The sequence below is a fragment of the Capra hircus genome, chromosome 20 (assembly GCF_001704415.2).
Source record: "Capra hircus breed San Clemente chromosome 20, ASM170441v1, whole genome shotgun sequence".
In the NCBI taxonomy this organism is placed as follows: domain Eukaryota; kingdom Metazoa; phylum Chordata; class Mammalia; order Artiodactyla; family Bovidae; genus Capra; species Capra hircus.
The window spans coordinates 10,162,704-10,180,787 of NC_030827.1; the positions used below are offsets into that span (position 1 = coordinate 10,162,704).

The following is an 18,084-nucleotide window of genomic DNA, read 5'->3' on the forward strand; positions in this document are numbered from 1 at the left end:
CAAAAAGTCTACAAATAGACAAAACACAAAACAAAAAATGTCTACAGACAATGCTGGAGAGGATATAGAGAAAAGGGAACCCTCCTACACTGTTGATGGGAATGTAAATTGGTATAGCCACTGGGGAGAACAGTTTGGAGGTTCCCTAAAAAACTAAAAATAGAGCTACAATCCAGCAATCCCACTCTTGGCCACACATCTAGAGAAAACTCTTATTCTGAAAAGATACATACACCCCAATATCCATAGCAGCACTATTTATAATAACCATGACATGGAAGCAACCTTCAGTTCAGTTCAGTTCAGTTCAGTCGCTCAGTTGTGTCTGACTCTTTGCGACCCCATGAATCGCAGCATGCCAGGCCTCCCTGTCCATCACCAACTCTAGGAGTTCACTCAGACTTGCATCCATCGAGTCAGTGATGCCATCATCCAGCCATCTCATCCTCTGTCATCCCCTTCTCCTCCTGGCCCCAATCCCTCCCAGCATCAGAGTCTTTTCCAATGAGTCAGCTCTTCACATGAGGTGGCCAAAGTACTAGAGTTTCAGCTTCAGCATCATTCCCTCCAAAGAAATCCCAGGGCTGATCTCCTTCAGAATGGACTGGTTGGATCTCCTTGCAGTTCAAGGGACTCTCAAGATTCTTCTCCAACACCATGGTTCAAAAGCATCAATTCTTCAGCGCTCAGCTTTCTCCACAGTCCAACTCTCATATCTATACATGACCACTGGAAAAACCATAGCCTTGACTAGACGGACCTTTGTTGGCAAAGTAATGTCTCTGCTTTTGAATATGCTATCTAGGTTGGTCATAACTTTCCTTCCAAGGAGTAAGCGTCTTTTCATTTCACGGCTGCAGTCACCATCTGCAGTGATTTTGGAGCCCCCCAAAATAAAGTCTGACACTGTTTCCACTGTTTCCCCATCTATTTCCCATGAAGTGATGGGACCAGATACCATGATCTTCGTTTTCTGAATGTTGAGTTTTAAGCCAACTTTTTCACTCTCCACTTTCACTTTCATCAAGAGGCTTTTTAGTTCCTCTTCATTTTCTGCCATATGGGTGGTGTCATCCGCATATCTGAGGTTATTGATATTTCTCCTGGCAATCTTGATTCCAGCTTGTGCTTCTTCCAGCCCAGCATTTCTCATGCTGTACTCTGCATAGAAGTTGAATAAGTAGGGTGACAATATACAGAATCTCTTTCAGAATTTTCCACAGTTTATTGTGATCCACACAGTCAAAGGCTTTGGCATAGGCCCTAAATGTCCATCAAGAATGACTAGATAAAGAAGATGTGATACACATACACACAATGAGATATTACTCAGCCATAAAAAAGAATGAAATAATGCCATTTGCAGCTACACAGATGGACCTAGAGATTATCATATTAAGTGACGTAAGGCAGAAAAACGATGATAACATTTATACGTGGGCTCTGAAAAAGTAATACAAATGAACTTATTTACAAAACTAAAATAGACTCACTGACATAGAAAATAAATTTATGGTTACCAAAGGGGAAAGAGGAAGGAGGGAGGAATAAATTAGGAGTTTGAGATTAATAGACACCCACTATGTATAAAATAAGCACCTACAGTATAGCACAGGGAACTATATTCAATAGCTTGTAACGATCTATAGTGGAAAAGAATCGTAAATATACATACATATGTGTATACACTCACACACAATCTGAATCACTTTGCTATACTCCAGAAACTAACACAACATGGTAAATAAACCAAACTTTCATTTTTTTTAATGGACAAAACGATTTAATAGACTGTCTTCAAAAAATATATATGGACAGCCAATAAGCACATGAAAAGTTGCTCAGTATTTTAGTCATCAGGAAAATGAAAATCAAAACCACAGTAAGATATAATTTCACACCTACTAGGGTGTCTCTGATTTAGGAAAAAAAAAAAAAAGCTTGGAGATGTGAAGAAACTGGAACCCTGGTACACTGTTTGCAGGGATGTAAAATGCTGCAGCCAGTGTGGAAAACAGTTTGGAGGTTCCTTGAATATGAAAATAGAATTACTATCATTGATATGATCCAATAATTTCTAGGTATAAATCAAAAAGAATTGAAAGCAGGGTCTTAAAGTAACATTTGTGCATCCGTGTTCACATCAGCTTTAGCCAGAATAAACAGTGCGAGTATCCATCAACTGATGAATTATTCACAGAGCATGGTATATTTGTTGTTAAGTCACTAAGCTGTGTCTGACTCTTTGTGGACCATAGCCCAACAGGCTCCTTTGTCCATGGGATTTCCCAGGCAGAACACTGGACTGGGTTACCATTTTCTTCTCCAGGGGATCTTCTCAACCCAGGGATAGAACCCCTGTCTCTAATATTGGCTGGTGGATTCTTTGCCACTGAGCCAGCAAGGAAGCCACTGTATCTACAGATACAGTGTGATATTATTCTAGCTATAAAAGCAGTGAAGTTCTGACACAGGCTACAGCATGGACGAGCCTTAAAAACATTATGCTAAACGAAAGAAGTCAGACACACAAGGACAAAATATTGTACGTATTCATTTACATGAAGCAGAATAGACAAATTCACAGAGACCTCAGTAGCTGGGAAGGGGAAGGAGTTATCTAATAGGTACAAAGTTTGGGATGATGAAAACGTTGTGGAAGTGAATAGTGACGATGGTTCACAGCACTCTAATTCTATTTAATGCCCCTAAACTGTATACTGAAAAATGTGTTTTATCATAATAAAAATATTTGAAAAAAATGAACAAAATTTTTCTAACTTTGAAGATAAATATCAACACATAGATTCAAAAAATGTTCAGTGTCCCTCAAGTAAGATATAAAGCAAAGCACTTCTAGGCATTTAACAAACTGCTGAAAATCAAACCCATACTAGCAACAATCAGAAAATGAAGAAAATTAGTATCATTTACAAGAGTATCAAAAACACAAGTACCTGGGAATAAATTTAATGAAAGAGGATACAGTCTACGCCAAAAACTCTAAAACACTGCTTAGACAAGTGAAAAGTGACAAAAATAACTGGGAGGTGTTACTTCTCACTTCTTTATTTCCCAGGGTACAAGCCCTTTCTTCCATGAAGCAGGTGGGTGAGAGCAGTTCTCAAGCATTATTTACGTACAGATAATTCTTTTACTAATAACTAGTCATTTGTTTACTAAGAGCCTTCATTAGTCATTTTATTATTTTTATTAGAGTTTGAAAGTCATTCTATTATTTTGAGGCTTTTCACTAATTCATATTACCAAGAGAAATATATTAGTAAAATGTAAATTGTCCGATCAGCAAGGATTTACAGTTTCATGCTTTCAAAAATTTTTTATCCATTTAAAACCAAGAGCGAAAAGGTGGAAGCACACATCCTAATAGTCATCTAAGATAGGTTCAAGCTTACCTTGTATATGGGTTGTCTCTGAGACTTGAAGAGATTCTAGGGAAGTTAGAGTGAGAAGCAATTCCTGTTCTATTGCACTCAGCTCACATTGGCTTATGCAGCACTTGGTGAAAGAGGCCCTGTACTGCTCAAGAGCTGGGAGGATGTTTTCAATAAAACCCCTGCTGTCGTTCAAGTGGAGTTCAATGTGCTGTGCAGCTGAGAAAACCTCTGTTAGAAACTTGAGCATCTCCTGATCTGCAGCACTGGTGTTAGTCACATGAACTTCCAGAAGGGGAATCTTGTACTGCTTTGAAGGAAGTTTCCAATAGCCAGTGCTGATGGCTGGTGGAGCATTGAGTCGCGTGTCATGAAAACGCTTAATGTTTTCCTGTTTTTCAACCAAACTCTGCTTCCATTCACTCTCAAGTTCAAAGGCAGAAGCATAGTCCTGATCTATAGTTGGTGCCTGGGATTTGTCTAAAATTCTTTCAAGGGGCATATCATCTGTTTTGAATGATATATTTCTGCCTATGGAGACCTGGATGCTCCTCAACAATAACAGGCTTTCTGGGTGGTCAAAAAAATACTGTAACTTAAGAACATCCAAACACAGGGTTCTCCCTTGAAGGAATTGCAAAATGAAAGGAGAGCATGCAGCGACAGTGTTGCTTTGATACGCAACCTTTACAGCCAGAGCTAGCATATGTTTTGAAGCCGCTGAAAGGTAAGTTTGTGGAGAGAATTGCCACATCAACCTGAAACATTGCATCAACTCTGAAATTTCTGGATGATGCTTCAGATAGTCGTCATTTTCAGATAGATTCTCCAGTGTCTCTTTATTATCCACCAAGAGAAGCAAATGGGATACAATTTTTGGCCCTGCCTTTGTGGAAGGATGGCTGGAGACACAGTTCAAAAAATTGGCATAGGGACAGATAGCCATCAAGGTCGAGTTGATTTGTTTCAAATAATGAAGTCCCAAATCTTGGTCTTCTTGCCTATCAGAATCCAGGAGTTCGGTCAGCCGCATTCCAGCAAGGAATTCTTGAAATGCAGGATTTAAAAACTGATAGACTGGCCTCAGTCTCTGGGCTGTGAATTTGTTCATCAGGTACATGGCTAGATCTTCCTCTTCATCAATCCCTGCTTCTATGAGGTCCTCATCACTAAACTCAAAGCAAGATGAAAAAAACCCTTTCAAGGCTAGTTCACCGCAGGAGGACACAGTTGCTTTGAGAAGGTCAGCTGCAGTTTTGTGCTTTAAGAAAAGGCATTCCATATAGGACTTGAAAACAGCCACACTGTGAAAGGACCAATGAAAACGATTCTGAAGCCAACTAGCACAGACTGCTGCTACAAACAAGGGAGTCTTCTGAATTCCCTGCCAAGTTTGATTCATTCCAAGGTCAACCATCAACTTTCGCAGGCGGGTCAAATCACCTGGAAAGAGCTTCTTTAATATAGAAATAGTATTATAGAAAGGAAACGCCTTAATCTCTATGATTGTATCTAGGTATCGGCGGATGTTCTTGGCCCTGTTTGTATGGACAGTGATCACCAAGCAGGTCCTTGACAAATGTTTTTTTTGAATCATCCTTGCTATGACTTGGGGGACTGAGCACATTTCTTTGTAGTCATCCAAAAGGAATAACACCTGGTTCTTTAACTGCTGGATGATGTTCCTTAGGCCCATTTCAGTAACAGATACATTTGTCTCTAAGAGTTGGCCATGAATAACACTGGCCAGCCCCTGCTCTGGCCTGGTAGAGCCAAGAGAGAGATAGAAGACCAGCCGGAACCTGTGTAACAAGGGACAGCATCCTGATGCCCACAGAAGAGCTATTTTCTTCAGGAGGATGGTCTTTCCACTCCCAGCTTCACCCTCCACACACATGACAGAGTTCAAGTTAGCAAAGACTTCAGGCAACACCACAGGCTCTTGCACAGGATTGGTGATGTGTTTTAAAGCAAAGGACAGATCACAATCCAGCCACTGGTCAGTGGCTAGACAGGAAGAAAGCTCAAGCAAAGACACGTGGCAGAAAGGAGCACTGGTATAGACTTTTCTCAGGCGCTCACTCAGGCTCTCTGCCTCCTGAAACCACTGGGCTTCACCCTGGGCCACCTCTGTGGAGAAAAGCAAGGGGGCACAGTTATAAACAAATATTCCTATTATCCCCTACATACGGGACTTCCCTGTCAGTCTAGTGGTTAAGCCTCCATGCTTCCCCTGCAGGGCGTGCAGGTTCAACCCCTGTTTGGGGAACTAATATCCCACATGCTGTGTAGTTTGGCCATAAACAAATAAATAATGTAATAAAATCCTTTATATACAAAGATATGTACACATTCATATAATCCCATGTGCTACCTCCAAATCCTTACCTGGCACTATAGAACTAACTGCTGTTGACTCTTCAAGATTGCTTTCACTTGTAGTTTCCTTTGAAAAGAAAATTCTCTATTAAAGTAACATCTGTATAAGTGGGTGGGGCCTCAACTTACAATCAGAAACCAGACATTTTCTAAACACAAGCCACCCTCAAGTGTTTATGCCAGTTGCAGGGAGGAGTGCTACAAGTATGAAATAATAATAAGTGACCTGCAAACACATGCAAGTGTATGCTTCTGTGTGGTACCCAAACAGGGCATTCCTTGGGTGACATGAGCAGTGACTACTGGCCAGGCGATTAGAATCAGTGTCAAGAGCAAGATGGACCCTCCAGAAACTATTTGGTGTAGCTTCTGATCTCAGTTATTAAAAGTATTTTAAATATTACATACCTGGGGTATAGGGAGATTAAGTTTCTTCCTTTAAAAATAAGTTATTTTTAAAAATAAATAAATAAATAAATAAAACTAAGTTATTTAAGGGAGGTGGGGGGAGATGAGCAAAATTGGTGGAAGGGATTAAGAGATACAAAAGTGAAAGTGAAGTCACTTATTCGTGTCCGACTCTTTGCGACCCCGTGGAGTGTAGCCCACCAGGCTCATCTGTCCATGGGATCCTCCAGGCAAGAATACTGGAGTGGGTTAAGTCACAGAGATGGAATGTACAACATGGGGAAAATGATCAATAATACTATAATAACTTTTTATGATGCCAACAGTAACTAGACTTATGGTAGTAATCACTTTGTAATGTACAGAAATATCTAATACTACCTGAAATTAATATTGTAAGTCATATACATCAATAAAATAAAAACAGCTATTTCTATACCCCCAAATGTTTTCTTCAATTTCATTTTCAGTTCACAAATGTAAAAGATGAGTCAAATGAATGGCAAATTACTCTGTTTTCTTTTTCATGGGATGACAATATACTTAATATACAGCCTCAAATAAGGGGTTTGTGTGTGTGTGTGTGTATGCATTAAACTGGTAGTAGCTAATATTTCAGAGAAATATATAGAATTTCTTAGTTTAAAGGGGTCATCCTATTAATCTGACCATTAATTAATAGATTGGTTGGTCATTTGCTTTTGTAAAAGAAACATATCTTCCCAGCTTTGAGAAAAGCCAACTAGCAAGTCAGACCTTACTGCCCTCCAAATGAAGATCACTGATGGGAACTAGGTAGCCTGGATGCTAATCAACTCTTAGGTCCAAACAAGTCTGGGCACCAAAATAGAAGGGACTGACTCTACATTTCATGAAGCTAGGCATTATGTTGTGTTTAATGTCGTATCCCCATCTGTAAGTAGCTCTTAATAGATGCTTAACAGATATTGGCAGAATTTATTGACTGATTTATTTATGATGGATCTTCCCTGTAGCTCAGTTGGTAAAGAATCTGCCTGCAATGCAGAAGACCCAGATTAATCCCTGGGTCAGGAAGGTTCTCTGGAGAAGGGAATGGCAATCCGTATTCTTGCCTGGAGAATCCCGTGGACAGAGGAGACTGGCAGGCTACAATTCATGGAGTCCCAGAGAGTTGGACACGACTGAGTGACTGACACTATTTACTTATGATGAGTAGTTCCTGCTCAAAACTGTTCTTAATCACATGATCACACACTCTGAAAATAAACAAGGTGGCATTCAATACCGTTAACTCAGAAAGTTCATCATGGCTCTGAAGGTCTGGAATCGCTTCTGCAGAGGACTTCACACTCTGGAGAAACTGACAACTAAACACACAAGTCACAAGTTATGGAGACAGTTGTATGCAATTAAACCTTTGCTCTAGGTTTTCAAAAACACTGTCAGAGTTTTAGTGGCAAAGATTAAGTATAAAATTAACATTTCCTGTGAGTCTGTCAGTGTCTTTATCAAGCAAGGCATGTAGACTGTGGCTCTTGGGAGCAGAGATGTACATGGCTTATAAAGTAATGGTGAGGATAACCAGCCAGTTTGGTGGGGTGGGAGCATATTTAACACTCATCCATGAAACCAACTAAGATGAACCTAATGGAAAGAAAATAGAGACAACAAACTCCATCTATGGATTCCGGGACAATGACAACAAAAAGGACATGAGCAGGAGAAAATGGTGAAACACATGTAAACACCTGGAGTTGACTGTAATGTTCCAGCGTTGTTTTTCTTAATTTTAACAAATGTACCAGGGTAATGTAAGATGTTAGTACTAGAGGAAGCTGAGTATGGGAATACAGGAACACTCTGTATTATCTTTTCACCTTTTTTCTAAATCTAAAAATACCCCAAATAAAAAGTTTATTTCAGAAAAAAAAAAAAAAACCTCCATCAATATGAAGACTAAAGAATGGCTCTAAAAACAATTTGCTGGACATCATGAAATTGGAACATGCGGTCCTTTCTAAATTCAGTTATGATGTTTACCTGAAGAGCCAAGGATGAAAATTCTACAGAGCTCTATTCACAGTCATTAACTTGGATAAATGAGAACTATAAATGTGAGTAGGTAAGTGATAAAACCAGAAACAACTCTCTCAGCTTATTTTTATGCTGCTGAATTACAGGAAAGCAGGAGATAAAGCAAGGGGACACATCATTTTTATTTTCCTAGATGAATGACTTGGAGATGAGCCCAGGAATAGAAGGGTAGCTATAAAAAAAGCTAGTAGGACTTTAAATGCTTCTGTCCAAGGTAACTATACAGATAAACCCATCAAGGGAAAGGACTCTGAAGGAAGGTAAAATACAGACTTTTCTGTACAAATAAAGCCAATGAATTTAGCTGCCAGCAGACTAGTACTACAAGAAATGTTAAAGGAAGTTCTTAAGTTCTTCTTAAAAGGAAAATCATAAAAGATGGAAACTTGGTTTTACCCAAAGGAATGAAGTGTTCCAGGAATGGTAACTCATTGGGTAAATATGAAATATGCTTTCTCTCTTTCTAAAATGTATTTAAAAGATAATTGTTTACAACAAAGATATAACACTACATTGTGAGATTTAGAATACATGTGAAGTAAAATGTATGGTAACAATAGTACAGAGGATAGGAAGGGGAAAATAGAAGTATACCGTTACATTGGTTCATACATGATATGTCAATGTTATAAAATTATTTGAAGATGACTGTGATTTGTTAAACATGCATTATATAGATTATAGAGCAGGCACTAAAAAGATAAAGTTGTACAGCTAAAAAGCCAACTATAGAGATAAAACGGAATATTGAAAAATAAATGCAAATCAGGAAAAGAAGAAACAAACAAGAGATGGATAAATAGAAAACAAATAGCAAAATAGTAGATTAAAATCCAACCATATCAATGATTCTGTTCAATGTAAATGTTCTAAACACTCCCGGTAGGAAGCAGATATTGGGGAATCTCTTGGTGCGCCAGCGGTTAGGACTCCTTGCTCTTACTGCCAGGGCCCTGGTTAGGGAACTAAGATCCCACAAGCTGTACAGCACAGCCAAAACACTCAAACAAACAACAATAACAACAAAAAAAGAAAGCAGATATTGTCAGACTGTTAAAAAAGCAAGATCCATCTATGCTGTCCACAAGAAATTCACTTTAAAGTTACAGGTTAAAAGTAAAATTATTTTGGGAATTCCTTGGTGGCCCAGTGGTTAGGACTCCATTCTCTCTGGGTTTGATCCCTGGTCTGGTAACTAAGATCCCTCACGTTGTACTCCACAGCCAAAAAAAAAAAAAAGATTTCAAAAAATATAGTATCATGCAAAAACTAAAAGCTGGAGTGGCTACAGTATATTAACATCAGATAAAGACTCAAGAACAAGGAGTACCAAGACAGATAAATAGAGACATTTCATATATTCTCTGAATAAGAAAGAGGAAAGGGCAAAGAATACACAAGATATGTTTCTGAAGAAAAAGAGCAAGGAAACTATGTGAGAAAATATGAAAATATGTTCAACATTATTAGTAATTAGATTGACAAAAATTGGGGCAATACTAAGTTAGTGAGGGAGCAGACAGAATGGAAACATCTATACCAGTGAGAATATAAATCAGTACAGCCACTTTGGAAAAAGTTTTGCATAATCTAGTAAAGTTGACTGTGTACATCGTATTACTTTGCAATTCCATGGCTGGTTATGTATCTTAGAGGAATATGAGCACTGGAAATTATGTCCAAGAAGATTTATAGAGGCATTATTTGAATTGCAACATTCTGAAAACAACCCAGATGTTGAATCTAGAAGGATAAATTTTATATTCATAAAACAATATACTAAATAGCAATGAGAACAAGTAAATTGCAATTCTAACATAATTATGAATGAGTCTCAAAAACTTTATGGAGTGAAACAAGTCAGTCATCACAGAAGAACCATGCAGTATCCTTCCATTTACTTGAATTTATAGAACAGGCAAAGTTAAGTATGCTTAATGATACATATGTAGCTGGTGAAACCAACCATCTGGAGTAGAAGGAACAATTAACACAAATTTCAGAATTGGCGGTGGTTTCATCACTAAGTCATGTCTGACTCTTGCAATCCCATGGACAGTAGAACCTGGCAGGCTTTTCCAGGCAAGAATACTGGAGTGGGTTGCCTTTTCCTTTTCCAGTGGATTTTCCCAACCCAGGGATAGAACCTGGGTCTCCTGCACTGCAGGCAGAACTGAGGCAACAGGGAAGTGTTCTGGATTGGAGGGACACAGATATAATCAGAACTTGGAAGGTAGGCACACACTAGCCTTCTAAGGACTTGATAACATTCAATTTCTTAACTGTAGCGGTAGGTTCATTGGTTTCTTTAATTTTCCTTTAAGTCACACATGCTTATTTAAGGGCATCCTAGTTTGCAATTTTAAAAGAGAGGCAAAAGATTCAAGCCTCACTCAGAGGACCAAAAAAAAAACAAAAAAAAAGGCAGAGGAGAAATAAAAATCTTCACAAAAAAGGAAATGACAGAGTCGAGAAAAGGTCCTAAATACAATCAGACTGTATCCTAGTTTATTTTTCCAAAAACTAAGAAGACCATCTTCACTGTTTAACAATTTACTAAATAGTAAATTCAAATAAAGAAAAATGCAACTACTTCTGTGAAAACACCTTCAAAACTATATCTCTTAAGAATCTTAGATAGAAGCGTTTAAGATCTATTTGTATTAATATTTATTTGTAGAAGAGCATTTACTAATTACAAAGTGAAAACAACAAAATGTCCTCTTATAGTTGAACATTTTTGAAGAGTTTGGTGAGTGAGAAATAAGTCCTCCAAAATGTTAAAGAGCTACAGAAAACAAATATTTAAAAATAGCCATTTCTTCATGAAATTTTAGAACCCTGGAAACAAAGAGAAAATCCTAAATGCCTCCAAAATGGGAAAAAGTAATAAAAACATTAAGAATCAGAAAGACATGAAACTTCAACAGCAATACTGGAAGTTATTAGAAAAGATAGCAATGTCTCTACAATTTGGAATTAAAATGATTTCCAACCTTGAATTCCATACCTAGCTAAACTACCAAATGAGCATGAGAAAATATATATAAATATTCAGATATATGCATTAAGTGGAAGCTAAAAACGTGCATTTCTTATGCAGTCTTTCCCAGGGATCAGTGGGGGAGTATTTCAAAGTGAGTGAATAAGTCAAGAAAAGGATGACGACAGATCCAGGAAACACAGAGGAGAGGCAATAGGAATCCCTAGGATGACTTGAAGGCAATCCTAGGATCCTAGGGTAACTTCAGGGCAAAGAGTTCACATTGAAGCAGGTCAGAGACTTCATGACAGCATCTTTAAGAAAATGAAAATAGTGGGCTTTGTCACAAGTATGAACGATCAGAGAGGAGATTTAAACATTTGGGATAATTTGAAGATGAACTGGTGCTAAATACATTTTAAAAACTAAGCAAATGGCTATATTTTTTAAAAAGGAAAATAACAGGTATTGGTGCGGAGATGGAGAAACTAAAATACAGACACATATATAGACATGTACAATCACATATATCTCAGTCATGAAAAAGAATGAAGTACTGATACATGCTACAACATGAATGAACCTCAAAACACTGTGCTAAGTCAAGTCAGATACAAAAGACATTATATGCTTCCATTTACATAAAATATCCAAGAGAGTAAACCTATAGCAACAGAAAGCTAACTGGTAGCTCTCAGGAAGTAGGGTGTACTGGGGAGACAAGGAATGACGGCTTCATGGGTACAGAGTTCTCTTTTGGAAAAATGAAATGTTTTGGAATTCGTGGAGGTGATTGCACAACACTGCTCATGTACCAAATGCTACTGGATTGGGTACTTTAAAAGAGATTGTGTGTGAATTAAAAAAAAAAAAGTAAGCAAACATACTGATAAAACAATTATCACTCCCTACCAAGGCTGGAAATTGTACAGGAAGAGAAAAAAATTATTTACTAAAAAGCTCTGTCTTTATGAAGTTATGATAACATAGACAGTAATGTGAAAATAATAACTGAACCAAAACTGTGCTGTAACTACTGTGAGAGGAAGGCTAGATGGGAAGGGGGTTGTGAAAGCAATGAAATGAAAAAAAGGAAGACTCATCCCTTATTGTAAGAATGAGACACGTGGGCAAAGCCTTAATCAGAATATGAAATGAGGGGAAAATTGCTCAAATACATCCAGATTCGTAGATACTAAGCATTCATTCCACTTACTTGGGAAAAAATTTGGCGTGTTCTTCTAATGGGTCATCACCTTCCTCCCACTCATGCAAATATCCTCCACAGGAAAAACACTGGACAATGTCCGATTCACCTAGCAGTAAGCAAATTTGATCAGTGCCACAGGCCAATGTAGTTGTCAAGTGACACAGATAATAACCATATTAGCAAAACCCAATTACACTTGCTATCAGATTTTGTGACAAAGTCACAACTTTGTGTCACCAGTGAGGAAATAGTCTAACTAGGGCTCTTCTCGCGCCAGTGGGGTCATGAGCAAGTATCACTGAATGTTCCTACCTACCATGCACTCTAATCAAACCCTGTCCCTGTCCCCTCTTCATTCAATGGGGCAAGAGATTTACAAATCAGAATGTGGAATTGAAGCTCCATGAAGGAGGAGATTTTTGCCTGTTTTGCTCCCCAATGAATCTCATGGACCTAGAACAGTGATTAGCACTTATTATGCACTTAATAAGTTATCTGTTCAATGAATAAATCAGAAAGAATATTATTTGGAGCTCAGGAAAATATATGTGAGCAAATATAGCCACTCTCATGTAAGTAAGATCGTGAAGAATCAGACACCTCTTACTATAGGTTTATTCCACTAGAAATAGGATCAAGTCTTTGTGTGAGACTCTATTTTTTGGAAGGAAATTAGCATTTGGATCTACCAAAGAACTGAACTAGAAACATCCTTGTTTCTAAGTGGGCTTCCGTGGTAGCTCAGGTGATAAAGAATCCACCTGCAATGCATTAGACCCTGGTTCGATTCCTGGGTCAGGAAGAGCCACTGGAGAAGGGACAGGCTACCCACTCCAGTAGTCCTGGGCTTTCCTGGTGGCTCAGCTGGGAGTCCACTCAGTAAAGAATCTGCCTGCAATGTGGGAGACCAGGGTTCGATTCCTGGGTTGAGAAGATCTCCTGGAGAAGGGAACAGCTACCCACTCTAGTAAGATGATGGAACATTCCTCATCTTCCTTCTCCTTTTGGACTCCTGCTGTCATTATAAAGCCAGAGCATAGGAAAATCTCCCTTTGTGTCTGTACAGAAAGAGGAGGTCCTAGAGCTTGCGAGATCCCAAAAGGGTGAGATGACTAGGACTTGTGGGTGACGAGGAGGTTCGAGAGGAAGAGGGTGAGGACACTGCTAGGCAGAAGGTCCTTGAGTAAGGCTGCCACGGGGAAGAGAGAACAGAGAGAGAAAGAAGAAAAGAGGGGAGCACTAACTCTCCAAGTGCTGAAGATACGGAGGCATTGGGATTTTTGTACCAATGGAACACGCCTATTATCAAGTGAGCACTGCACTCCCCTGCTCTGTACTGCTCGGTGGTGTTCATGACTTGACCCCACAGCAGAAGTTCCCCCATGGACCTTCACCGTAATTGAGCGTGTGTGTTTGGTCTGGAGAAGGTCAGCAAGGTGCCCAGAAAGGATACAATGTCATTTCACCTTTCTATACCTCAGGCAGAGGTGAAGTTGAGGGGAACCCCCCTTTCTCTGCACATAACAAAGTGGAACTCCTGACGACCAGTAGCTAAAGAGAGAATACTACGAACCGATGGCAGATTCTCCATGCTTAGGAATTATAAAAAGGAATGTTCTTACTTTCTTTTCCAAGGAGAGTGTGGCAAAGACCCTCTATCCAGGGGAATTCTCCGCTGGTCCAGTGGCTAAGACCGCGTGCTCCCAATGCAGACGGCCTGGTCCGGAACCTAGGTCCCACATGCCTCAACTAAAGAGCGCCTGTGCTGCAGCTAAAGATACTGCATGCCACAACGAAGAGCCAAGATCCCACAGTCAAATCAATATATATTTTTAAAAAGACCCCTATCCACACTCCTAGATATCTCTCAATCTTCCTCAGTAACAGAAACTCCAATTTTCAGCTGGGCACATTGCTACCTGGAAGAAAAAAAATATTAACGTCCCAGCTCCTCTGCTACGTAGGTATGGACATCCGACTGCTCGGCTCTGGTTCAGGAGTGAGGGACTCAGAGTCACGTGACAGTTTCCAGAGGGGTGGGGGTAGAGGGTAAAGTGTACCAAGGCATGATAATTATTCTCAACAGAATACTTGTATTTGTTGTTAGCCCAGACCTTAAGTTTTCAAGGTTGGGGCTTTACTACCTAAAGGAGGTGTGGAGAACTGGGAGAGGATTTATGACGCAGAAAGGAAATAGAATATGTGAGGAATAATGAGAAGAAGTAGGGATTGTTGAGCCTAGTTACATACAAGCCCAGAACCATGAAGTGCATGTGGGCTTCACTGGGCAGCAAGGCAAGAGCTTGGGGCAGACTGTTGGCTCACCTGTGTAGAAAAAACCTGCTTTGGCCAGAGCTGCTGCTCCCAGTGGGGACGACGGGTGCCAGGACTTGAAAGACTGCAGGCGGAGTTCTTCATTAACAAAGATGCTGCCATTGCAACAGACTGGAATAAAAGACATATGGTGAGGCTAGCAAGCTTTGATAGGAGAAGGCAATGGCACCCCACCCCAGTACTCTTGCCTAGAAAATCCCATGGACGGAGGAGCCTGGTGTCCATGGGGTTGCAAAGAGTCAGACACGACTGAGCAACTTCACTTTCTTTCTTTCTTTGTGTTTACAGATAGAACAGTATGTCTGAGTTTGTTTCAATACGATTGAAGGAGGGGCTTAGAAAAGGAGAAACAAAACCAGACTGACTACGTGTTAAATTGTTGAAACAGAATGGTGGATACATGGTGGGGATTTGCTATGGTCTTATTTCTGTATCCTTTTTTTTATAATAAAATATTTTCAAATTATCTTTTCATTGTAGAGCATCAGAATAAAGCAAGAGTAAGCTAGAGCAGCTTCCCTTCCTCCCCACGTTAGTATCAAGACTTGAGAAAGGCAAATCTTGCTTGAAGCCCCCTAAAAAGGAGGCAGATTTATTTCTTGCCTTTTGGGTGTCAGCTGTATGGGGGTGGTCTCCATTAGACTTTCCACATTGGCCCTAGAGTTTGGGTCCTGTCTTCTGCACCCCTTGAGGATTTGAAAACCAAGTTATGTGTCTATTAAGTATGGTAACAAAAGTAGATACTGCAAAATTCCTTAAGATGAAAGCTTGTTTCAGTATGACATTTAATCCCAGGATTAATTGGAATATGACTTCCTGTGCTGGAGAAGCTCCAGTCTTCTCCTCCAGTGTGTATCCGTTACTCTCACGCTACCGTCACATCCACAGTACTTCTGATACTTTCCCCACCCAGCAATTCTCTGCACCACCAGCTGGGTGTCCTACAATTTACTCTGACACTATCTACTCAGTAGTACCAGATCCTACAGATTAAAGGCTCAATCCCATAAGACTGCTCCCACTCCACTTCATTCGATGGAGTGGCTCACAGAACCCAGGGAAACACTCGTTTAGCAAAGGACATGATCAAGGGTACAGACGAACTGGGGGCTTTCTAGGTGGTGCTACTAGTAAAGAACCCACCTGTCAATGCCGGAGACATCAGAGATGCAGGTTCCATCCCTGGGTCGGGAAGATCCCCTAGAGGAGGGCATGGCAACCCACTCCAGTATTCTTGTCTGGAGAACCTCATGGACAGAGGAGCCTGGTGGGCTACAGCCCATAGCGTGGCAAAGACGCGGACATGACTGAAGCGACTTGGCATGCACACATGTGCAGATGAACTGGCTCACAGACTGAGATCTGGGAGCTTCCCTCCCCATGGAGTTGGGATGTGTCACTGTGTGGTTGTGTTCACACACCCAGAGGCTCCTGGATCCACAAACTATTGGGATTTTTATGGAGGCGTCCTCCCATAGGCATGATCAATCATTAACTCAATTTATATCCCCTCTCTCCGCTATGAAGAAAAGGGATTTGAGACGAAAATTCCAAGCTTCTAATCATAACTTGTTCCTCCCAGTGACCAACCCCCAACCAAGAGCCCACCCAGAGTCTCCACAGGAGTTTACAAGGGTTTTAGGAGCCCTGTATCAGGGACAGTGTCAAAGATCAAATATTAGAACAAGAGATGCTCCTCATGATCTTATCACTTAGGAAATTACATGGGTTTTAGGAGCTCTGTGAAAAAGTGGGCTTAAAACTCAACATTCAGAAAACTAAGATCATGGCATCTGGTCCAATCACTTTGTGGCAAATAGATGGGGAAACAGTGGCTGACTTTATTTTTCTTCAGCTCCAAAATCACGGCAGATGGTGACCACAGCCATGAAATTAAAAGACGCTTGCTTCTGGGAAGAAAGTTATGACCAACCTAGACAGCATATTGAAAAGCAGAGACATTACTTTGCCAACAAAAGTCCGTCTAGTCAAGGCTATGGTTTTTCCAGTAGTCATGTACAGATGTGAGAGTTGGACTACAAAGAAAGCCGAGTGCCAAAGAATTAATGCTTTTGAACTGTGGTGTTGAGACTCTTGAGAGTGCCTTGGACTGCAAGAAGATCCAACTAGTCCATCCTAAAGGATATCAGTCCTGACTATTCTTTGGAAGGACTGATACTGAAGCTGAAACTCCAATACTTTGGCCACCTGATCCAAAGAGCTGACTCATTGGAAAAGACCCTGATGCTGGGAAAGATTGAAGGCGGGAGGAGAAGGGGACAACAGAGGAGGAGATGGTTGGATGGCATCACTGACTCAATGGACATGAGTTTGAGTAAACTCCAGGAGTTGGTGATGGACAGGGAGGCCTGGCGTGCTGCAGTCCATGGAGTCTCAAAAGACTCGGATATGACTGAGTGACTGAACTGAACTGAACTGAGGAGCTCTGTGCCAGGATTGGGGGCAGAGATCAACATTTATTTTCTATTACTTCACATTTAATTTCTTAATAGACACTGATCCATTTAAGAATGTTTTCAAAACCATTTTATCCAGAAATCTTAATTGTTTTAAAGGAAATTCAATTAAGGACCCAACCCTGATATATTTCCCTACGTTCATTTATGTTAAAAAATTAAGTCACCCCAGGAGACCAAGAAAATCTAATGAAATGGTTTTTTAAAAAATTACGATGGCACCACAAAATGAGGAGGAAAGTGGAAAGATTAGGGGGAAAAAAGCAAAAGAAATAAACAACTAGAGCTTTTCCAAATATGTCTGAGTCTTTACCTGATGCCACAGATAAATCTCTCTTGACCCAGGAATTCAGAAAATGTTCTCCCTGAAGAAAATGAAAACTCAAGCTATTATGTAAGCTACTGTGCATAAAATAAATAAATAAGCCACAAGTATCTAATGTACATATCCAATATTCTATAGTGAATATATCCAATAAAAATTCTATATATTTTGGATATATTCACTATATATGTCTATATATTACATATATAGGTATGATATAGCCATGTATCAGGGGACATATCCAATATTCTACAGTGACTATAAATGGAGTATAACCTTTAAAAATTGTGAATCACTGTGTTGTATAATATTTTAGTTTCAGGTGTAGATCGACTATTTTTTGTGTGTGTGTGTGAAGTTGCTCAGTCGTGTCTGACTCTTTGCGACCCCATGGACAGTAGCCTACCAGGCTCTGCCGTCCATGGGATTTTCCAGGCAAGAATACTGGAGTGGGCTGTCATTTCCTTCTCCAGGGGATCTTCCCAACCCAGGGATCG

At 39.9% G+C, this 18,084-nt stretch overlaps 1 protein-coding gene across 1 annotated transcript in view; it reads right to left on the reverse strand.

Annotated features, from left to right (window-relative positions):
* Nucleotides 1–18,084, reverse strand: part of NAIP (NLR family apoptosis inhibitory protein) — a 42,956-nt gene that overhangs the window by 12,034 nt on the left and 12,838 nt on the right. The window contains exons 5-10 of the mRNA XM_005694594.3: nucleotides 17,576–17,627; nucleotides 14,777–14,896; nucleotides 12,458–12,557; nucleotides 7,450–7,531; nucleotides 5,784–5,841; nucleotides 3,417–5,525 (exon numbers count right to left, since the gene is read on the reverse strand). Of these exons, the coding sequence (XP_005694651.2) occupies nucleotides 3,417–5,525; nucleotides 5,784–5,841; nucleotides 7,450–7,531; nucleotides 12,458–12,557; nucleotides 14,777–14,896; nucleotides 17,576–17,627 (2,521 nt within the window). The remainder of the gene's footprint in view (nucleotides 1–3,416; nucleotides 5,526–5,783; nucleotides 5,842–7,449; nucleotides 7,532–12,457; nucleotides 12,558–14,776; nucleotides 14,897–17,575; nucleotides 17,628–18,084) is intronic.